The 23,477-nt window shown below is 43.1% G+C and overlaps 3 protein-coding genes across 4 annotated transcripts; all 3 read left to right on the forward strand.

Moving 5' to 3' along the window:
- The first annotated feature begins 1,415 nt into the window (after positions 1-1,415).
- dbpb (D site albumin promoter binding protein b) lies at positions 1,416-10,869 on the forward strand. The gene is made up of 4 exons (XM_061217741.1): positions 1,416-3,499; positions 4,747-5,169; positions 6,823-7,073; positions 8,127-10,869. The coding sequence occupies exons 1-4, from the start codon at positions 3,310-3,312 to the stop codon at positions 8,340-8,342; spliced, it is 1,080 nt and encodes a 359-aa protein (XP_061073725.1). The 5' UTR covers positions 1,416-3,309; the 3' UTR covers positions 8,343-10,869.
- A 501-nt stretch (positions 10,870-11,370) lies between these two features.
- Positions 11,371-17,098, forward strand: ntd5 (ntl-dependent gene 5). The gene is made up of 8 exons (XM_061217511.1): positions 11,371-11,450; positions 11,664-11,810; positions 12,244-12,447; positions 14,009-14,105; positions 14,536-14,612; positions 15,064-15,243; positions 15,454-15,651; positions 16,612-17,098. The coding sequence occupies exons 1-8, from the start codon at positions 11,381-11,383 to the stop codon at positions 16,692-16,694; spliced, it is 1,056 nt and encodes a 351-aa protein (XP_061073495.1). The 5' UTR covers positions 11,371-11,380; the 3' UTR covers positions 16,695-17,098.
- Positions 17,099-17,314: 216 nt separating this feature from the next.
- LOC133105576 (uncharacterized) lies at positions 17,315-22,834 on the forward strand. 2 transcript variants are annotated; one of them, XM_061215770.1, is made up of 2 exons: positions 17,315-17,408; positions 19,750-22,834. In XM_061215770.1, exon 2 carries the CDS (start codon positions 19,770-19,772, stop codon positions 22,809-22,811), a length of 3,042 nt encoding a protein of 1,013 aa, XP_061071754.1. In that variant the 5' UTR covers positions 17,315-17,408; positions 19,750-19,769; the 3' UTR covers positions 22,812-22,834. The 2 variants fall into 2 exon arrangements, with proteins under 2 accessions (XP_061071754.1, XP_061071760.1); XM_061215776.1 differs by lacking the exon at positions 17,315-17,408 and adding an exon at positions 17,604-17,734.
- The last annotated feature ends 643 nt before the right edge of the window (positions 22,835-23,477 follow it).

Below are 23,477 nucleotides of genomic sequence, written 5' to 3' on the forward strand. Positions count from 1 at the left end.
ATTATTTAAAATGCATATTGTGTTTTTCAGGTTGCCGTCAGGTGGGTTCTCAAATTCCAAACAGGAATATATCAGTATGCTGCCATTTCAGATTGAATGGCCAGCATTCAGCAGGCTCTTAGAAAAACTGCATTCTACAAATGAAATGCTACATGGGCGATTCCACGATTGTGTCCCACTGATGTTAAATATCCAAATATGTATGTAAAGTAAAGGAAACAACCTACAAGGAAACAAGTTTAAGATATATAGCTTAAAACAGCACCTAGAATACAGTATTTTTAGCTACCCCAGCACACTATAACTAAACTTTACCTTGTATATAATCATTAAAATCCATCAAGAATCTTAGTATTTCACATTATTGTGAGACCATTTCATATCTCTTGCTTCAATTTATGAAAAATGCATTTTAGTTCTTTCCCATAATTTTCACTCAACCTGGACACATTCTCCCCTATGAAATATAATGAATATTCCATGTTCAACATGGAAAATGTTTTTCAACATTTAAGTTGAAAAATGTTTACATTTTTTAAGTGTTGCAAGGGCTTTCAACTTGATGAAATGCGTGTTTTGCAAATTAATGCATAAATGCTTTATTAACTACTTAGTTGTCCACACACATTCAATCATCTGACCTGTAGCAATTTACAGGACGATTTTTGCAGTTTTCGGCAGAAATCCTGTCTGGACCCAGTTTATTGTTGCTGTATTCACAATTTCTGTTCTGTGCTTGCAGTATGATTAAACTGCAATGACGTAATTCATCCAGAAGGTGGTGCTGAGAGATTGCCTGTCTGTTCATTTTATGTTTTTGACCCCATGAGAATAATGGTCATGTGGATTCTACAGATAGAGGGGAACTGAATTTGCTGTTGGAGTTGACTGTTGGTGTGTTCACATATGCTAAATGACCTGATATGTGTGGCTGCTGGAGTACACAAACCAGAACATTGTGTGCTGTTTTGACTACGCCTACTGCATGTTCATGTGTGTGGTATAGCATTTATGCACAGTAGAACCTATGGAATTTTTGCAGTTTCAGTAACCCAGAATCCAATTTGATGTATTCACTGGAGATTATTAATTTTTTTTTTTTGCATTTTAGTGAGCATTGGGATATAAACTTTAAATGTGCTTTAGTTTAAAATATTAGAGAAATGTAATTGAATGGGTCCTCATTTTTTCATAATTCAATTTAATTGGTTTTATGTCATATTCCTGTTCCAGAAAGTGGGAATCAATTATACACTATATAAAAATCACTTGGACAACAATCTCTGCAATATAATTGCAAACGTTCTGAATTAATCAACTACAAGCTCTGCATTGGCAGTAAGAGTAGACAATTCATCTGTTTAGCTTCAAACGAATATTTTCATAATTATTAAAGATTCAAAAATAAATTTCTAAACATTTCTATATCTCGATGAAAATATACCAGCTGAACAGTAGTGAAGTAGCCTACTGCTGTTTTGCCTCTTGGTCTCACGCGGCCTTTGCATGGGGGGGAGCTGTGGGTGGAGTAAGTGACCTAGTTTTGTCCAATAGTTCCTTGTAAGGGGAGGAGTCTGGATTACTTTAAGCCAATCACAACAAAGTCGTCCTGCCGATGGGCAGCGCCTACGCGTGCTAGGGCCATGTGCGCTCTCGGAGAGGAGGATTCGGTCTTAAAGAGACTTCCAGTGGAATTTCTGTCGGCAAAACCCGACAGGCGCTCACGTTTCAACCGGATTAAAGGCGATTTGTGGAATTATGCTCCTCTGTGTAGTTGGAAAGAAAAGTAGCCTAGTATTTAGGCCCAGTATATCATATTAAGTATCACTGTACATCGTTTGGGGGTTTCACGTGTACCCGAATATTTTAATTGTGAAATTAATTAAGCTATAGTCGGATCTAGAATAGCAAGATGAAATGAACACGTTTACTATTGCTGCTAAATACGAATTGTTTAAATATGGTTGTTTCAATTGGTTTTCTATTCATTGTACTCATACTTGCCTTACACCACCAGATGTTTGGCAGTATGAACAAACCACGTGTTCCGACACCTGGGGAAGTGTAAATTAGAGGAACAAACAACGGGTTAATGGATGAGAACAAAAAGTTCTGTGGATGGGATGGGAACCTTGATGTCAAAGTGAACCCTACTCCGGCTTATTATTGGCTAGACTGTTTGGGAGGTTGGGCTCTCACCAAGGCTTTGAGGCGTGGTGTTGAGGAGGTGTGTCTCATTAATATTGATAAACACCCCCCCTCCTGCGCTATTACCCGTGAGCTGTGACGTCACGAGAATTGCCCGTGTTCGTTCCAGCTGACTCCAGCCTCAGCTCAAGCGCAAGCTGCGAGTCTACATACAGAAAGAGAAAGAGGGGGAGAAGCAGAATAAAAAAATAAAAAGCGAGTGAGAGCGACAGAAGGGAGAGGGGGAAAAACAAGAAGCTATCACATCAACCAATCGCGCTGCTTAGCTCCACATTTTCTGTTAGGCTATTCATTTTGTTTTTTTGTTTTTTTTTGTTAAACGCTTCATGATCGTTATTTCTGTTCTCCGTGTATTATTGATAAGAAACATTTTCCATACGGTTACAGAGAGCATTTTTTCGAAGTTTCAGTGCGACGAAAGCCAAGTCTAGTTCTGTACGCGAGTCTCGATTTGCGCTTGGTTCACTTCAGGAATTCATTATAGACATTGTCTTTTATTTTTATTTTGTCCTGGTGATGAAGAAATTGTCCAATTTCCGAACAATTGCGAAAACCAGTCTAACTTTAAGAAGATAGGAAATAAGGGGATATTTCTACATTTAGCTACGCAAGAGGACAATACGAAACAACAACTGCAACAAGAAGGATATTAGAATACATTAGCACATAGCCACTCGCTGGATTAAAGGCGAGAAAGATCGTTTTAAAATTGGAGCTCTTCACAGTATTGTAAACATGAATACTGTCGATAAATGATCAATCATAATATATTTAGTTACCTGCAAAACTCGATTTGACGTCGCGCGACTATCCGGCTGGCCAGGTTATTATACAGCTGTGAGTATCGCATTTAGCCTACTGGAAATATTATTTAAGGTAATTGTCAATTGGGGAGACTGGTGGACCGGTAGGTGCATAAGGAGGTCTAAAACGATCCAAACAATTGAGAAATACAGCACCAAAATTTGACATATTACTGTGATTTCAGAGAAGTTGTCGTTTTAGTCTAACCACGACACCATTCATTTCGTCAGTAATTAGTCGATAAATTGTCGAGTTTCCAAGTCAACACGCACATAAAAAATAAGCGGCCACCGAGTGATGTCCAGGCCGCTCACACAGCTTCTACCCCCTGACCTCCCCGCCGGTGCTAGCCCTCAGTTTGGGAGTAGTACCACGGCGAGCAGTACTGTAGGTGGTGGGCACCTGGGTTCCATGGCAAGCTTGAAGTCCCTTCTGCAGCTTCCAATCAAAGGCGACCAGCGAGGGAAAGACTGCTGTGATATGAAAGGTGAGGATTTTTTTAATCTAAACGTCTTCGCCGGGTTGCGATTCTTTCTCGTTGGCTATTTGTGCTAATCCTCACCTCACATCCAACGCCAGGTTTGTGCTGTCATCTGCGTTTCCCCTCAAAATGTATTTAATTTATTTTAGATCTTCGCTGTGTGTGTGTGTGCACGCGTCTGTGTGTGAGTGTCAGCGTGTGTTTGTATGTGTGACTTGGAGGGAAACCAAGGGAAGTGAACACTGGTCACTTTACTGCTCAAAAAATGTCTATTTCACTTATGAAAAATCCTACTTCAGTGCTTAGACGGTGTTTCTGAGTTATTGCTCCCCCCCTCCACCCTTCACTCCCCAAGGATATAATGGAGTACTGTATCAATACACAAAATATATACAGATGTAGGTATTCACATCACAGTGGATGTGTACAGTACAGAAGCAGTATTTTGATGATCAGATATGCAGCTAATGTGGATGGATATACCAAGTGCACAAAGGCACGGTTCTGCACACAGTACTGTATTTGCCTCTCCACATATAACCACTTAATAATGCACACAATTACAATCACTTCTTCTCTGTTAAGTGCTCTCTGGAATGAAGCAATGTTTACCTGACATCCACAGCCATTGCTACAGGCAAGAAGATTTACAATGGAGTTTCTGACTAAAATGTAGAAAATACACTTACTGTATGAAAGTCAGTGAATATACAAACAGAAATGTAAGTGCCCGTTGTGTGTGTGGCTGATGGTTCATTTGAAAGGGGTGAGCATGCATTATCATCCAGCTCTGCATGTGCTGTGTCTGCAAATGCATTTACTATATGCCACAATATTGTCTTTGAATTTGAATCTAAAATTCTCTATTAGCAGATGTTTGGCAATATTTCACAAATTAAGACATGCATAGAGATGCATGCATATTTGCATACTTGCATATATGCATGCAGACTTAGACGATACATTTATTTCAATTTCTCCACTCTCAAAAGCATATGTTGTGTATGAAAATTTTCGGCAATTCAGAGCTAGGATTGTGTAAAATACCGTTCACCGCATTTGTATTTCTTTTTGTCAGTGCCTGAGTGCCTTTTTACATACTGTTGTGACAAGCAGTTTCTGACTTTGTTTTCCTCGTCAGTTTTCATGAGGAGGTATAACCGCATTCAAGGATACAAACCAATGACCCTCCGGGCTAATATCTCTCTTTCTCTCTCTCTCTCTCTCTCTCTCTCTCTCTCTCTTTTTCTCAGACAAAGACAAACCCTTGGACTCTGATGAGGACTCCACGGTTGGGGGCATCGTGGGCAGTGGTGGAAGTGGCAGCGGGTGCTCCCTGCGCTCCTCCTCCCAGTCGGCCTTCCTGGGACCCCTGCTCTGGGAGCGCACCCTGCCCTGCGACGGGGGCCTGTTCCAGCTGCAGTACATGGACCTGGAGGAGTTCCTCACGGAGAACGGGATGGGCAGCCTACACAACAACAGCTCCAGCTCTGCCCAGATCCCCTCGCAGAGCTCCCAGTCCGCCATCCCCAACCAGAGCTCCCAGTGCCCCCCGTCATCCCCCTCGCCCTGCTCCTCGTCTTCGTCCTCCTCTTCCTCGTCCTCCCCCTCCTTGCTGGGCCTGGACATGCCGCAGACGACACAAGGCCTGCTGGGAGGGTCCGAGTGTCTGCACAGTGAGTGTCTCTCCAGGTCTCCACAGGGAAAAGAGGAAAAGAGTGCTCCCAGAGCACATGGTTGGGGTAGATGGATTTTAGGATAGGCAAGATGCAGGGTTGCGATTAATTGAATTTGGCTTGAATTATGTTTGGGAGACACAGGATTTATTCAGGGGCAGAAAAGGTGCCATATATGGGGGGGTGGGGATGAAGAATGAAGGGTACAGATGAGAATGGGGTGAGAATGAAGGGTACAGATGCATAGCTCCATTGAGAATGGGTTCATTAATTATGTACATTAATAGAACATTATGTACATTAATAGAACATTGCAGGATTTTAATATTGTCTGGCTAGCAACAATACCATACTCCACAGATGGTGACAGACTTGCTACAGTATGTGGCAATGATAGGGTTAACTAAATTTATGCATTTTCATATGTCAGTAGAATAATACTAAGAGCAAGGAGGCTTCATATCTGACACAGTGGCAGACTTAACAGATGACAGATCACCAGAGACAGTGAGAGAGACTGAGGGAGAGAGAGAGAAGTGTGGAGGGAGAGACAGAGAGAGCGAGAGATGGAAAGAATATAAGATGTAAGATGTAAGAATGGACAAGAAAGAGGTTAACACGGACACTGACCAACTAACTGGCACAATGGTAAAGTTTCAGCAGCAATGAAAGGGCAGGAAAGGTAGAGCCAGACAGAGAGAATGTGATCGCGTGCCTTTAAACCTCTCTCTCTCTCTGCCTCACACGCTTAGTCCATGTGCATGTGGCCCCGTCACGTGCTGATGCAGAAAGTAATAGAGCGAAAGAACAAGGGGCGGAGCTGAGTCAGGGAGCGACGGGTGAAAAGACAGAGAGAGGGAGGCGGTGTGGATAAACAACAGTGCAGTACTCGGACCTAACTGAAAGCAATTTGCTTCATTTATGCTTATTGTATTTTATTAAGCTACATTTAAGTGCACAGTTGTAAACCTATGCGATAGATGGACTGTAATTGGATGAGTAGTATAATAGCATGTTGAATAAAGGGTGGGTTACGAGGGAGGGGAGGGGGTGTGCAGAAGTGTTCTGTTTTGTTGGAGTTCTATTTAGAGGGGAGGCAGAGGGGTAGAGGGGGTGTGTTTGTGTGTTCAGCACAGTGGGAGGGGGCTGTGTAATGTTACATGTAAAGAACACTGTGTGGTGGCGGGGAGGTGTGTTATATAAGTCGCCCGTGTAAATGACTGCTTACAGTATATGAAGTATATTCTGTTTCTGCGTCTGCCCAATATTATATGTGAATTGCAGTGGGTAAATGGAATTAACCTGATTTCTGGTGATACAATTTAATTAAGTATCTACTCGGGCAGAATCTCTGTTTGTGTATATTTTTTATGACAGATTGATAAAAAAAAAATTGTGATCATACAATTCAGATGGAGATGTTTGGGGAAATGACTGAGATCAAAGGGCAGAGAGACAAGAGTTGTTAGTCTATTGTGCTGCCCTGCTTCCACCTGGTGGTTAGCAGTTGTTACTGCAATGTTGTTGTGAGCCATTTTGTGCATTCCTACTCAATAGTGCACTCTCGGCATTTGTCTACTGCTAATTTTTAACACTCCCTGTACACATTATATTATTTATGGTAATGTTTGAAATTATGTTTTTATCCTATAGGTGGCCAGGGAGCTCCCTTGGATCCCTGTCCTTCCCCCTCCTCTTCCTGTCCTCCACCTCCTGCACCCCCAGCCACCAATGGGACTGATGTCATGGTGAACTTTGACCCAGACCCTGCTGACCTGGCACTGTCCAGTGTGCCAGGGCAGGAAGCCTTCGACCCACGGAGGCACCGTTTCAGTGAAGAGGAACTCAAGCCACAGCCAATGATCAAGAAGGCCCGCAAGATGCTGGTTCCAGAGGACCTGAAGGTAGTCCGTTTCCTATGTGTATACACGGGTGCAGTGGACAGCACTGACTTCACGGTGCGGTTATTTGTCGGGTGTTTGGCCCACCTTGGCTCATAGCATCAGTCTGCAGCTGTTACCACACAACTGTGGAGTAGACTGCAGTTTCCAATCGCAACTCAACACTGAGAAGCAAATTGGTTAATTTTGTTTAAGTCAAGTTAGCAGTGAGTGAATTTAATGTGTCACTGGTGCTCCATTGTGTTGATTGTCTAGATTGCAAAGGCCCCAATGTAAGTCTGTCATCACACTATATACATCCTGTCGTTTTACCAGCTTTTCTCAGTATATAGTAATGGACAGGAGTTTGAGTTTACTTCCAACAGTTCACTACTAGATGGTGAAACTATATTGCTTGATGACCGTAAGTGGTTCTGTTGTGTCTGCCATGAGTTGTGCTGGTGTGTCTGGTGGGGCTATCTTTAAATCACTTACAGCCTTTACATTTTAGATTTGGTATTGGGTCTGGCATGGCCACGTAGAAAATAATTTTGCATTTGCATTTGAGTAGTTTTTTTTTGTTTTACCAGAGAGGAGGGTAGTAGCATGGTACCAGACGTTGAAGGTTTTCACTTTAAATTTTCACCTTATTAGTAGCATTCGTTTTCTGATGCTGTAGTCTAATTCATTTGCCCAATAAAGTACTGAACAACTGATCTATTCCGGTGGTAGAGAACGGCCGATTCTAGCACTTTGTTTCCAGATCTGGGAGCAAATGTGCCCTTGTAACTTTAGATGCCTTGAGCGCATGTCATTTCTCATGCAGTTTGGTGACTGTATGTCGCTTAGTTAACATTCCCAGTGTGTCATCACTAGAAATACACATCATCTACACCAATGAACCAACCCTGAAAACACTAATTCACCAGACTGGAGTCAGTGCATGTCTACTGCGATGTCTCTCGCAGTGCAGTAGTGTCGGTGCCCTCGCCAGTCCTTCCCCCGTCTCTAACAGACTCGTCTTCACATGAATGCGGCCCTCCTGCTCATCCCTCCCTCCCTCTGTCCCTCTCCCAGGATGACAAGTACTGGAGCCGGCGGTGTAAGAACAACGAGGCAGCCAAGCGGTCCCGGGATGCGCGACGGTTGAAGGAGAATCAGATCTCGGTCCGGGCGGCGTTCCTGGAGCGGGAGAACGCGGCGCTGCGGCAGGAAGTGGCAGACATGCGAAAGGAACTGGGCCGCTGCCGTAACATCCTCAACAAATACGAGAGCCGACATGACGAACAGTGAAGGGAGACTCAGCTAGGGGAGGAAGATTACCACGGGGGGGGCGGGAGGGCTGACGAAGGCTGAAGAGATGATGATGATCATGATGATCATGATAATGATGATGTTGATGATGATGATGTTGATGATGATGATGATGATGATAATAATGATGATCATGATAATGATGATAATGATAATGAAAATACATTTATAAGGACAGGAAAGAAGCAGTAGGGCAGAGGAAGAGTGGTAAAGGTGACAGGACAGTTTTTCTATTTACAAGAATTGTATATTTTTGAACTAGCAAATGAGGGAGAGAAGGGGAAAGAACAGGTAGAGGGAATTGCAGTGAATTACATGTGACTGAGCAGAGACTCGGGCAAGATTCAGGAACCGATCAAGAGAAGATTTTGACATAGTATAAACTGTATATTTTTATATTTGCAAAATGAGATGGAGGTGGACTGGAAATTTTGGAAATAATTTTGTATATTTTATATATGGGTGGGAGGGATTTTGGATAGAGAAAGATGAATATAAAATGATATCTTTTAAAAATCATTATTGCAGAATGATATATTTGAAAGGAAGATTTCTTGAGTGGAGAAATATAAAATGATTGAGTCAGGAATATGGCTGTGATGTAAGGATGAACTGGAGGAATGTAAAATGGCAGACAGGCTGAGATAGGGTGGGGGAGGGGTGTTTGAGTGAAATTTTAGAGAGAAAAAAACTAAATGAAAATTTTGTAGTTAAAATTTTATTGTGGGTTTGTTCAAGCACTTAATTTGTTATCTTCTCTTTGATTCCTTTGTTGAAGTGAATGTCTATAGACATGGTAGGGAGCAAGTAGAGAGAGAGAAACTACAAAACTTTTAACAGTTCCGCAAATATTTCACAAATATATTGTGTACATTTGCAGGGAGCTTTTCCCATGTATATATGTAAAGGGCTGGGTAGGGACTTGATACATTCGGATCCTTTGAGACAGCCATTACAGCACAATTTAGCGCACTGGAGAGATGTGTCATTTCTATATACTCACAGAATTTTTCTCTCTCTCTATTGGATTTGTGAACAGAATAAAACTGGTATAGAATTTATCGCCCAGGTTAAGTTGGCAGTGAGTGTGATTCATGTGTCACTGGTGCTCCAGAGTGTGGATTGCAAGCAATATAGCAGCCCACTTAAAGCATTTCACTGCACTATATACTGCTCATCCTGTGTTATATCAGTACTTTTGCTCTTAGTCCTATACCAGTTCCTCTACATGACAATCCACCTTTACACAACATTTAATTGCCTATGCTCTTCTGGGTATCGTACAAAGGTTTCATACCACAGTGTATTCATACCTCTCCTAACAATCTGTCCTTTTCCTATGAAAATCGCCCCTTTTGTTACTGTATGCTACAAATATATATTATTCTATGAATTATTATTGGAAAAAGAAGCTGTCTGATTAAATGTAAGTGTGTATATATAAATAAGTATATATGTGAATGTGTGGATATATGCGTGTGTGTATATATGCAAATTATAATTCCAAGAAATGTCAGGTTAATTGGAATGATGTTAAATTCTCAGATATCTGGGAAAGAAAAGGCCAAATTTCGCAAAGCTGATGCAAAGGAGTTTAACTGCTTAATTTCCATTTTCATTTCTCTGCTTCCCCATTCCATCTTTGCAAACTGTTGAAATGCATGGTACACTACCAACTCATCTTGGGAGGAAGGTTCTAGTAAAACCAGATATGAACTCTGTTGGGTTAATAAGTCTTTGTTAATTTAGTTGTTGGGATTCAATTACCTTTTTTATCATTGTTACTATTATGATTATTATTGTTAGTGTTATTGTTGCTGTTTATGATTACAATTTATGTTTTCAGCATTTCTTGCAACATTTTTCTGAAGGAATGCACAGTTTTTACTTCCCTTGTACCATTATTTTTAATTCTTTTTTGATAGCTACACTTTGTATGAGCCTGTCAGCACAATCAATTGCGATTCCACCAGGCCCTCGGTGCATTGTGGGGGCTTCTTGGGTTTGAATTTCATAAAAGGAAAAACAACAAAAACTATGGATTTTTTTCTTGGAGGCATTTGAAATAACCCTCACAGCAGCCTATGTATTGCCAGCTGTATTGACCTCTGATGCTGCTAACCCCCTGCTGGAATTTAAAAAGAGTTCCAGATTTTATTATTTTTTGTATACTTGGGAACTGAAGTCATGGAAGCTTATAAGCTATTGACAGTACTGTTTTTTGTGTAAGCTTACTTCAACTTTAATGGGCATTTGTTGCTCATCTTTGCATCATCATGACTGTATGCTATCCAAAATGGACTGTGGGTTATTTAGTCCTTTTTTCCTTCAGAAGTGGATTATAAATATTTAGCTCTTATTGTGACTTATTAACTACAAATCCCATCAGCACACCACTACCCAACTGCACCGGTGATGTCTACTGTTCCTGTCCAAAGGAATGCTGGGGAATGTAGTCTGGCTTTCCAAAGCACCAATAAAGAATTATCCTTACTCACTGAGTAAACATTGTTAGTGTATTTTGTTGTTTAATTTACATATGAATCGGTAGAATGACACAATGGTCACTGATACCAAATGCTAGAGTCCCAGCTGCATTAACAAAATGGATTTTTTTGGATCAGTACGCTTTTATTAAGTGTTTCAGATATGTGTTTAATGGTAATTCATTGTGGGGGGGGGTGTGTCGTAAATAGTCGTGAGTGTTACAGAGAGGGTAAAGATGGGTGGATGCACGTGTGCAGGTATCAGTGGTAGCATGTGGGGGTGTGTTTGTTCATGTGTGTGTTCCTGCCTATCTCTGTCCATCTGTCTGTATCACTCTGGTTTCACAATGTGGGTGAAAGGTCTCTCATTGGAATTTTCTTACCCGACAGTTGAACACTCAACAGAAAACAGATGTGTGTCCTTCTCCTCCCACCCCTCCTTGCCCCCCTTGCCCCCCTCCCCATTCCCCCGACTCAAACTGTCCTGTGTTCCCACTGCCCATTTCATAATCACCCGAGCAGCAGCGAGAGATGGACTCCTCTCTGTTCTTCCTCTTTTCTTTATGGGCTTTGGCTGGGTCTTCCATCTCCCAGGCAACTGGTAATCTCACGCCTTTTGTACACTTTTCAAAAACGTGTTCAGTTCACAGGGGCCAAGCTGTATGTTGGTCAGTGTAGTTGGACTGCGGGTTGTGTGTCAGCCAATCAGCATATTTATAGGTGTGGGCACCTTCAAGCAGTCCATTGAAAGGGGCGCTATTTTGCCTGTGCGTCACGAAATGTTCCAGTTTAACATGATAGGTGTGTCTCTCAGCTGAGCCCACAGAGGCTTGTCCAGAGAGGATTTTGGGAAATGAGAGAAGACGGAGCTGCCCTAAGCCATGCAAGCAGGACAAGGACTGTCCCAACAAACGCCAGTGTCTTTGTGATGGACAGTGTGGGTTGAGCTGTGTTGCTCCAGGTAAGTCCATTCGGTATGTGCCAGATTTTGGGAAATTGGTGTGTTATTTGGCAACCTTTTCAATGCTCACTTTTATTTTGGGCTGTAGTTATGTGCTGATAATAACATGATTGTTGACTATGCCTGTTTGTCCTCCCCTTGGCAATGTGTAGCATTATTTTGAATACTATGTCATCACTGCATTATGTAATTCCTTTTCTCTTCTCTCTCCATGACTCCTTTTCTGGCCCACCATGTCTCCATTTTTCCAATTTTCTTCTATTCTTGCCTTTTCTTTCACTTCCTTTCTCACCTGCTGGTTTTTCTTTACTCCCTTCACACATGCACACACATAAACACACACACGCACACACACCTGCCACCTGTTGACGCCTGTCTTGCCTTCTGCCCCTTCTCTCACCCCACACCGCCCCCTGCATGTTACCCCCCACAGGCCGCACCTGTCCCTGGCCTCTGACCCCGAGTCCAAACTCGTTTGCCCGCCTGCTTTCTCCTGCTCCTTCCTTTTCCGCTCTCCTTGAAATCCGCTGCCAGCCCGATTTCAAGATGACCAATGGTTTGGAAGCAGCAATCCGCCGTTGCCAAGGTGACCGGCAATGGAGTGGGGAAGATCCAGTCTGCATTGGTGCAGCAGATGGTAAATTTGCCGGAATTTGGTTGGTGTCCATTGATTGAGTGGCTTTACTCAGGTCCATATCTAAAATATGTGCATGTGTTTTTGTGTTTGTGCGGGTGTGAGGGGATGTAAGATTACTGGGATTGAGAGGCATGTGTGTTTGACTGAATGCATTGTATTGAGAGATTGTTGTATTGGGAGTGAGTTAGCTTGAGGCTATGTGCAACTGAAGCACCCTGTTTCTGTGTTTCCTTGGCAACCATACCATTGTCTGTTCCCTATCATCTTCTTGCTGGCTGAGATTGTTGTATCTCAGTGTCAGGGAAAGATAGCCGATGACACACTGTTCTGGGTACATCTCTTTGCTCAGTGGTACTGTTTGTGTCCATTTGTGCGTGTGTATGTGTGTGTATGCGTGTATGTGTCTGTGGTTGTATGCACGTGAGAGTGTGAGTGTGTATGTGTGTGTTTGCATGTGTGTGTGTATATACATGTGAGTGTGTGTGTATGTATGTGTGTATGTGCGTGTATGCAATGTGTGGGTGTTTGAATGTGTGTGTGCGTGTGTGTGTGTGTGTGTGTGTGTGTGTGTGAGTGTGTGTGTGTGAGTGTTTCTTTATGACTGACTGCAGCTGAGATAGGCTCAATATCTGATGGGCGTTCAGTGCACTGCAAGCGGTGGTGGGAGGCAGCTCAGTTCTACAGATCACAGCCAGAGATCTTTGTGGAGCTTTAAGAGATGAAACAATTCCCTGATGACACAGAGGGCAGTGAAAGCTTTTCCTCTGATCCTGTGGCATCTGGAGATTTCTGCCCTGCTCTTTCTTTCTGCTCACGGTCCTGTTTGTGGAGCACTGTGAGTTCCGGCTTACCAGTAGCCTCTCCCACATGTGTCATTCCATCACTGACAGAAGAGCCAGTGATACCGTGAAACCACTTCTAGACACTAAAGCCCGTAATTTGATTGAATATGAATATGTATGAGATACGTATTATAAATATTCCTGTTTTTTTTCTCGCCTCTCGTTATGCACTGATAAATGTATTCATTCATTCAAGAGGTCTGTTCCTTTACATTAGATTATACTGTTCAGGCTCATGCACCTGTGATGTGTCACACATTTTCTTACATTTTCAGCCAGAGCCATCCCCCAAGTGACTAATAAATGTATAATCATTTTAAGGCCTGAACATAAATATCCCAGTCTTCTTAATATTTTTGTTTTCTCTTCTGTCATGTTGCCAGTATATTTTTCTCTCATTTCTTTTTCTCTCATTCCGTATGTGTGTATGTGTGTGTATGTGTGTGTGTGTGTGTGTTTGTGTGTGACTCTCCCTCTCTCTCTGCTTCCTCCTGTCTCCACCTCCCAAATGTAAAATGAGCATTCATACTGGAATTGCTTTTGTATTCACCATCGAACACCTCGACTGCAACCAAAGTAGGGCAGAGAGCGACACGAGACCAATGCGAAAAAGTGTGACGGGATAAAATGTGGATGGAGATGGCATCGCTATGGGCAGAGGCCGTACTTACCCCCCCCCACCCCCACCCCCACCACCCCACCTCCACTCTTTCACACAGCTGCCCCTATTTCCTGCCCAATACCAGAGGAGACTGGATTGACCCTCGAGGGCAGTGCTGCAGTGGGCTCTCAAATCAGCTATAGCTGCCGTCATGGGTGAGACAGTGCGAAAGAAACAGACGTGGAAAGAAATGTTATATTCTAATACATTTATATGATATATTTCATTTGATAAAGAATTGACATATCAGCAGTCTCTGCAAGACAGCCATGCATTTACTCATTAAAAGCATGTTACACGTCATTAATCATAACAGCTCACATGATTTAGAACTGCCGTGAGAATATACATTAATTTCATATTAATCTGATTTAAAAGTGCCCCTGATGTCAAATTGGTGGTGTGTTTAAAAATGGCTTTGGCACGGCCGCTGAATTTGGTTGTGCTCCTGCGATACCTCTGTGAGAGAAAGAGGGAAACGGGCTTTTCTGCCCTGTGAGGGGTTAATGTTTGGTTTTTAGCGTGCTGTCAGTCAGCATGTAACCATTAACCTCTGCCACTCTCTTTCACCCTTCCCTCTCTCAGATTTGAGCTGCTTGGAAACAGAGAAAATTTCTGTCAGGAGGATGAAACCTGGCAGTACCCTCATCCCATCTGTCAGAGTGAGTACGTGTGTGTGTGTGTGTGAGTGTGTGTGTGTGTGTGTGTGTGTGCATGCATGCCTGTGTGTGTGCATGTGTGTGTCTGTCTGTGTGTGTGTGTGTGTGTGTGTGTGTCTGTGTCTGTGTGTGCATGCATGCATGCATGTGTGGGTGACAGAGGGAGCGAGAGCAAGAAAGAGCAAGAGAGAGAGGGATAGAAAATGGTGGGTGGATGCGGGGGTTGGGGGGTTGGGGGGGGGGGGGGGGTGTCTTGTCACGTGAACTGTTTGTCGGTGTTTAACTCTCATGCTGCCCCTGCTGTGCATGCAATGAGAAGACAGCCTGAGAGTCTGTAGTTTGTCAAATGTGGTGTTGTGCTGCCACCTGCAGTTTGTCAGGTGTAACTGCATATTATTGTGCCAGGCTTGCCACCTAGTTCACTCAGCTTGTCTCTCTCATTCTGCTCTTTCAGGAGTGTTTTGCCCACCACCTAGGGAAGTGGATCAGGGTTATCTGGTGGCTGTTCAGAAACAGCAGTTTGAAGTAGGCGAGGCTATATATTACCTCTGCAAGAAGACATTCCTGCTGGATGGGCCAAACCGTGTTAACTGCCAACCAGATGGTACATGGAGCACCATCCCATTTTGTCGTGGTGAGAACTCACTTCAAAACCATAGTCTGCCTCCCCTTGTGTTGAAGATGTCTACCTGGATTTCACCTTTTCATGCCTTACAGCACAGACACAGGGTTATAAATGAGAAATAGTATGACAAGGACAATAGTCTGACTGACACTGATATTGTGTAGTATTTTCTGATCGGAGGAAACCTGTCTTGACCTTTGAACTCCATTTGTTTCTCAGCTCGTTGCACAGTTCCAGCCCTGCGCAGTCGTGTAATAGTCGCAGGGGTCAAGCTCTGGCCCTATGATATACCAGAGGGGGTGGTTCTGCATGGACAGAATGTTACCTTTTACTGCAAACACCCAGAAAAGCACTGCAGTTTCACCTCTGAGCAGTCCTGCTTTGATGGCCAGCTTACAACTCCGGACTGCTACCTTGGTGAGTCAACTTTTCCTCATAGAAACAGATTAAATGTGAGGAATATGTGTTTCAGAAATTCAGCTCAATCATTTTTCCTATTAAAGAAATGGGAGTATCATAAAAATGATCCACAATTTACCATTATTTAGTCTGTTTAAAGTCTCTCTACTACTAATTGTATTATGCAGACTTCTTTGTCAATATTTTAACGGGGTCGTTTTTTAGTGTTAGTGCACATTTGAAAACAAAGAAATGGTTCACAATCAAAGATAAATATAACAACTTTTTTATGTTGACATTTTTAATTATTAAAGCACACAGGGATAAACACAAATGCACCGAAAGTTTCACAATAGTCTTCCTTGGTGTGCTGCCAAGTGTGCTGAAGTTTTCTTCAATGTAATTGCCAAAAGATAGTGAATATTTGCCAATGACAAGAAAAATCTAACTCAAAACTGAGTATACAACAGTAATTGTTGTAGGATAAACAGTTATCCTACAACAGCTGTCTACATACCTACATACATGCTGGATTAACATACAAACAGGGCCTTATAATAACTGATAAAAGCAGCATTAGCTTGCCTCATTGCATTTTCTTAAGATACTGACCTCATAATCTCATTTACACTGCATCAGTACTCAAGATTATACAGAGGGTTAGGTGATGGTGTAGCAGTAGTGGGGTTATAAATAAAAAAATGCATGTACAATCACACTCAAGGATCCATGACCATGTGGCGGCCTGTAGCGTAGTGGTTAAGGTACATGTCTGGGACACGCAAGGTTGGTGGTTTGAATACCAGTGTAACCACAATAAGATCAGCACAGCCATTGGGCCCTTGAGCAAGGCCCTTAACCCTGCATTGCTCCTGCTTAGTCTAATCAACTGTATGTCTGCCAAATGCCAATAATGTCATGTAAATAATGACCCTCTGAGCTTATACCCCCCCCCCTCTCTCTCTCTCTCTCTCACAGAGCCCACGTGGCTGCAGTTTAAAATCTTCCCACACCGAGTAGTTTCGGAAATTGAGCAGTGTGATCCCAGTGACCTCCTGTGATATCCCAACCTCCTTATTCCGTGTCTCCTATCGCTTCTGTTCCAAGTCTCTAGCAGTTCAAACATATGTTAGAACTAAACTCTGTTCTCCCCACTTTTCTGAACAGTGTATTTCAGTTTATTGAGTCTATTTCCCACAGTGGATTCACCCATAACAATGTATGAATGTGTTTTTCACCTTCTTCTCTCGCTGTTTTTTTCTTTCTTTCTTTCTCATCTGTAGTACCCTTTGCTCAGAATGATTGATATTTAAGTGTGCAGCCAATTTTGCCATGTCTACATTAAAGTCTGCCGTGCTACCTTTGGATTTTTGCACCTTCTACTTCAAGTGACGTGTCAAGCTACGTGCTTAACAAGTGATAAGATGTGACCTGTTTCGAATAAAGCTGTGAAATAAGGGATGTATTTTATTCTTGTGACTTTTTATTTATTTAAATAATTATTTCATTATTATATTAAAAAGTATATATCATTGTAACCTCATGGTTGTCAGAAAGATAAAATAATCGTGGCCATAACTTACAGACTAATGAAATTACATCACCACTTTATAAGCGGAACCTTTTTAAATAAACTTCCAGTCGGACCAAGATCAATTCAACACATAACAACCCCCCCCCCTCTCTCTCCCCTCCCTCTCCGATGCTCCCCCTATCTCGGATCTCGCTTCACTCACTCATTCATATTTGGTCTTCCGGAAGTAACCGCGACTCGGGTAAGCCAGTGTCTGTGCGAGAGTGAGAGAAAGAAGGGGGGGGGGGAGTTCACTTTCAAATCCAATTTAAATTTGGCTGCATGGTTTTGGGGGGCATCATACGCCATTCGAAACCAGAAAAAATGCGGTCTGGGGTTACCGCCAGTTTAAGGAACGTTTTTGTGCTTTCTAAGTTTAAAATTACGCTCACAATTGAGAGTCAGTTTGTGCCTGTACACCGGCTCGAACCCTCAGCTCACATAAAATGGCTGGCTGTGGGTCCGAGAGAGCTAGCAATGCCTATTGTGACCCAGAAACGCAACTTTCAACGCACAATGATCTGAATGGTTTGTTTGTTAACGATATTGTAAAAAGATATAGGTATTATCCCCGGTTCAAATATGTAATCTTATTACCATCACCTAAAATAATTGAATGTTTTTTTTTCTTTCGTCAGAGCATTTTTCGGACCTCAGACTGTTTGCGTAATGGCGTCTGTCTCGCTTTCTCTTTACACGAAACAAGCCAGGGTTCGATTAGGAAATTTCATTGATATAAGGACAGGCGTTTACTCGTATTCGTAATATAGACACATGCCTTAAGTTTATGTAGAAAACAAAGTAGAGGAAGCTTTATTCTGATAAACCGAACCAACCAATGTGTATGTTTGCTTGAACCCTCGACTGACGTTTAAAGTATCTGGCCGGATCTATTGCACACGTCAAGTTTAAATGCATGTAGAGAGGATTCTATCGTTAATGTCTATGCAAGTTTTAATTCTCATCTCAGAACACCTGTTTAATATTATCACATTCGAAATTAATCACCAGTTTAGTATGATTTTGACCATACGTATCTACTCAGCTGCGAGTGTCTGTGGACCTACTTAGCCTATACTTCATGATTGTGAATTTTGCGTTGGCACCTGATCTTTGACGGCTAGAGCCAGGTGCATCTTCATAATGATGAGCAGGCATTACCATAACATGTCCTTTTTAGTCATTTTTCAAACTGACCTAAATCATACTTTCCAATTCCATGCAGTTCGATCTTGAATATCAATAAAGAACAAACAAAAATATATGATAAACCTTGAAATAATATAAAATAAAATGACACAAAGTAATGTATATCAACAAATATACATGTGAGACATGCTCACATTTTGCAGACCAGACGTATTGTCTTTCCAATACTAATTTCCATCCAAATGTTGCAGTACATGCATTCAGCAAAAAGCTACACAGAGTTTTAATGAAACAAAGCACAGCAGTACATATACTTGAGGGGTATATGAAAGAGGAAATAGAAGATCTTTAGCAAGTTGAAAAGCAGATGTAAACAAATTGAGTGACTGTGGTTGAACTAATGGGTATTCATGCTGGTTCATAGCTTATTTTGCATTTTTCCAAATAAGCTATATTTCACTTGGAAATACGTAATGGTGAGGGCAGGGGCATCATTTCAGATGTGTATGTGGCTGTGAGATCGTGAGGGTCAGTTAGGGGCTTTATGTTAAGTTGATGTTACAGTCCCACCCCAACTGCACATATAGCTGTGGGCAGGGCCAGTAAATGCCAAAAGTATGAAAGTTATACAGACGTTACAGATACAGTACCACAAATATCTCCACCCAGTTAGATTCTTTTTAAAGTTTTTTTTCTTCTCTGGATTGTAAATGGAGGCCCCAACCCACTAACAGGAGCAGCCATTGTTTCATATTCGACAGGAAAAAGCCCATAGGGAATCTCTGGGTTAAATTAAGACTGAAGCACATTGCACCATGCTTAATTACATATTGAAATGCTTTCCTGCTGTTCGTTTGTTTGGTGTTCTTTGCACATCTGTTTATAAAGTTACTATAATTGGGCTAGGAATGATTGACATTGGTTGAGCAGAAGGGATAAAGACACGCTGTAATTGATAAATGTTTTGTAGCTTGAAAATTCAGCATCTAAATAAGCAAGAATAATTTAATACATAACATAACAAAGCAAAATCATCCATTTACAGGTCTTAGTCAGTTTTTTCTTTACAAGATGTGAAAGCACCTTTCAAACCCACAAGGACTGCCATCCATTGAACATTGAATGAATTAACTGGAATGCATTACTGTTTAACTAGAATAGCGCCCCCTACCTGAATTAAAATAATGTGCATTGTTACTGTTTCTATGATGGTGAATAAATGTTCTTAAATTCAGCTTAAATGTGTTAGGTTTGTTCTGGTTACAAAATATTACATGGTGAAGCCATATTGTAGTTCCAATGGCTACAAATACTTTCAGGTTTGTTCCTTTTTTATGGCAAAATTCGTAAGTATATTTGAGATTTTAAAAATTTTAATTTTAATTTTTCCACAGATTCAATAGGTTGATCCGGAATGGATTCCCAGTTAGCGGCTGTCCTAACGAATCGTGGGACAGCTTCTTTGAACAGAAGCCATCTGCCAGAGAGGACAGGAAAATCCATGGAAATGCCACCTTTGACAGATATTCAAGATGTACCCATTGATCTATCCCTGAAATCCTCATGTTCTCTACCTCTTGATTCTCAACCCCTGTGTTACAAAATGGCTCCCTCATGCAACTACAAAGCAAAGCAGTTTTACTGGAGAGAAACAAGAATTCAGGGGAGAATGGAAGAGACGAGCAAGGACAGTACAGACACAATTGAAATTGTGGCAGAAGTGACTGGGGTGCACAAACCCGTCCTGTCCAATATAGACTCCTTGCCAAACTCATGCAAGAACTCTTTGACTCCTGGTTTTACTGGCTGCTTATTGGAACAAAAAGGTGTTACATCTGAGTCTCTCTCCAGTGACCAGTCAGAATCCCACACTGCCAGCCTGGTTACTGTTAAAGACGAGATCGAGGAGGTATGCATCGGGGAATTGGAGGGGTACAGTGATGATCAGTCAGATTCACAGGGTTCCCTCGATGAGGTAAATGAGGGCTTGACAAGGGACATTGCTGATGGCACTGACATGCAGAACACAATTGTTTCAGGTGCTAACAGCAATATGGTCCCCATGGATACCATTACAGCCTTAAATACTGAACCTGAGGATATTGCAGCTGACAGCTGTGGGTTCACAGCCAGAGAAGCATCTCCTTCAGAAGGAAAATCGCCAGGCTTGAATGGAGATGTCAGTTCTTTATTAGGGGTGGAAATGCAAGTTAATAAACAGCCAAAATTTAATTTGGGGATCTTATCTGACGGCGGCGAGTTTCCCATTAAGGGTGGTGATGCTGAAGGAGAGGAAAAAGAAATGGTACGATGGAAAGGCAGGAAAAAATGCTCAAGTCGTCATGCCCCTGCTTACAGTATTCGCACAAGGAGCCAGAGGAGGAGAGAAATTAACAGAGAGGCAAAGGCGGAGTGTGGGAAAGAGGATAATACTCTCCTTGGGAAAGAAACACAAAAGAGGGAAGTGCTGTTGCAGTCTTCTCCCCCCGCCTCTGACCTCCCTGGACGGTTTCAGGGCCTGTGTGAGACTGAGGGAGAACAGGATGCGGGAGCAGATGCAGATAGGATAGGGAAGGGAAGAGAGTGTCAGCAGAAACTGCAGGAGGAAGTGCTAGATCTGAGCTTGTCTAGGAAGGGAGGAAGGAGCAACACAGTCTGCAGGAAGGGAGGATTTGAAGAAGGAATTGAGACTAGCCTTTTAATGGAAGTAGATGAGATAGTGCAGCAGGAGGTAGCAGAGGATGAGGAGGATGCTGAAATTGGATCAAGAGAGAGGCAAGCGGCCATCGGTTTTGACCTGCCGAACGGTGAGGCTCCTTTTTCATCTTCCTCAGCACCACCCTCACCTTCTGCATCGCCCTCTGTGGATCCTAGCCTTGCTGACCTCCTCCTTATCGACAACCAGGGTGTCCCCTACACGCTCACCCCTGATGGTCAGAAAGTGTTTCAGGTGGAGCTCCCCAAACCTCACAAAGCCTTCAGTGTCAGGCCTCGGCCCAAATCAAAGCAGGTGAAACCCAAGGATTCCACTGTGAGCGCTGCACTGTCCAACCAGGTTTTACCGAATGCTCTTCCCTGCCAGCCCTCTGGGGCAACGCCGTCATGTCTTATTCCCCCTGCATCACCAGGATCCTCAGATGACTCAAAAACTGCCTCCTCCTCAGGTGCCAAATCCAGCTCTTTGGCTGCTCCTCAACCCCCAACCCTGTTGGATTTAGAACCCCAATCCCAGCCCATTCGAATTTTAGCCAATTCCGCAACCACCTCCCCCATCCTCCTCCTGCCATCTTCTCAACTCTCGTCCCTTTCTCCATCCAAACCCAACACAAATTCAGGTCTAATGGCACTTTCCTTGCCTGTGTCCCTTACCCAAAACTCAACATCCACCCCTCTGCTTCTTGTGATCTCCCCTCTCACCCCTGGTTCGGCTCCCTCTACCTCTTCCCCCATCCTCACTGTTCCGTCTTCTGTATCACTCTCACAGACCACTTCTCCATCTGCAGTCTCTCTTCCTCTGTATTCTGTGCAGACTAACCTTGAGTCCTCTTTTCCCACCAATCCTGCAGTCCCTGTTCTTAACCCAGAATCCTTTACCCTCTTTCCCGCCATCTCAGGAAACAGTAACCAGTGCACCCCTTCCTCTCCTTCAGTCTCCTCCTCCACAGGAGGTCCAATCCCTGACCTTTCTTCCAAAGAAATTATTCCCAAACTATCACCCAATAGACTCATGAAATCAGATCCTGCCTCTGACACCAAATCAAGTTCCATTACTGAAACCCAGATCGAATGTGCCCAGTCACCAATCCTTGCTAGCTTATCTCCCAAGGAGATTCCCCCTTATGAAATAAGGCACAGTCTAAAAACATCTCCCCCTTCAGCCTCAGCAAACCCATTCTCGGCTGATGACCAATCTTATCCCATCTCCGGCACGCCACCTCCAGAAACAATCTTCCCCACCAACCATCCAAAAAATCTCAATTTGTCCCCTAACTGTCCTCGTCGAATCCTATACTGCCAGTTTTGCCCACGGGCTTTCTACTACCTCTCCGACTTGGAGCGCCACTCCATCACACACTCGCAGAGCAAGCCCCACGTCTGTCCGCTCTGCAGCAAGGCTTTCAAGCGCTCTAGCCACCTGGAGCGGCATAAACACATCCACACGGGCCAGAGGAACTTCATCTGCCCTATATGCTCCAAGAGGTTCCGCGAGGCCGGGGAGCTCCTCAGGCACCAGCGGGTCCACACGGGGGAGAAGCCCTTCCAGTGCCTGCAGTGCCACATGCGCTTTGCCGAGCGCAACACTCTGCGCCGGCATGCCAAGCGGAAACACCAGGAGCAGCAGGGACCGGACGGGCAGGAGGAGGGCGGTCGCTACTCTGACGACATTCAGGAGGACAGTGCAGAGTGGTACAGCTCTACTGTGCCTGAACTGGACTCTGACAATGAAACTGACTGAGAGTAGGAAATATGGCCACAGCCTTGCCCTCACCCCCCCCCCCCTCCTCCCCCCAGCTGCGCTAATTTATTTTCCCAGGGACAGTACCCACTGCTCAGAAATACAGCCCTTTCTGCAGGGGCCCACTCATAGGATATCATTATCCTATTGATCCTGTGATCTGTTGGCCACAAGAGTTGATGCGTATACTTAACATTTGCACTTTGGCTGGCATTGGATGGCATCTGTGTTCAGTGCTCAGGTTAAAAAGGATACTCACTAAATGCAGGGTGTCACATTGGTTAGTGGTGTTCTTTATGCTCAGCACTGAAATGATGTAAACTACATTCCCCAACATTCCTGTGGTAGAAGATTGTGCCCACAATAAAGAAGGCCCCCAGTAGATGTCTGAAAACATTAGGGCTTCTCTGAAGTTGGCCGTGTTGACATGGTTGCAAGCCATAACTTATGAATGGCCACTTGGTGGTGCCAAAGACCTGAAATCCGAATTATTTATTTATTTAATTTATTTTTCTTTTTTATGGAACTACCCCTAGTAGGCTCTTAACCCCTATGGGTTTAATCAGGGCTTTCCAGGACCAGTAATGGCAAACAGTTTATTGATCACACTGTCCTCAGTTATTTGGCACAATCATTTCAAGTAACACATGGATTTTTAGCAACATC

The sequence above is a fragment of the Conger conger genome, chromosome 1 (genome assembly GCF_963514075.1).
Source record: "Conger conger chromosome 1, fConCon1.1, whole genome shotgun sequence".
NCBI lineage: Eukaryota > Metazoa > Chordata > Actinopteri > Anguilliformes > Congridae > Conger > Conger conger.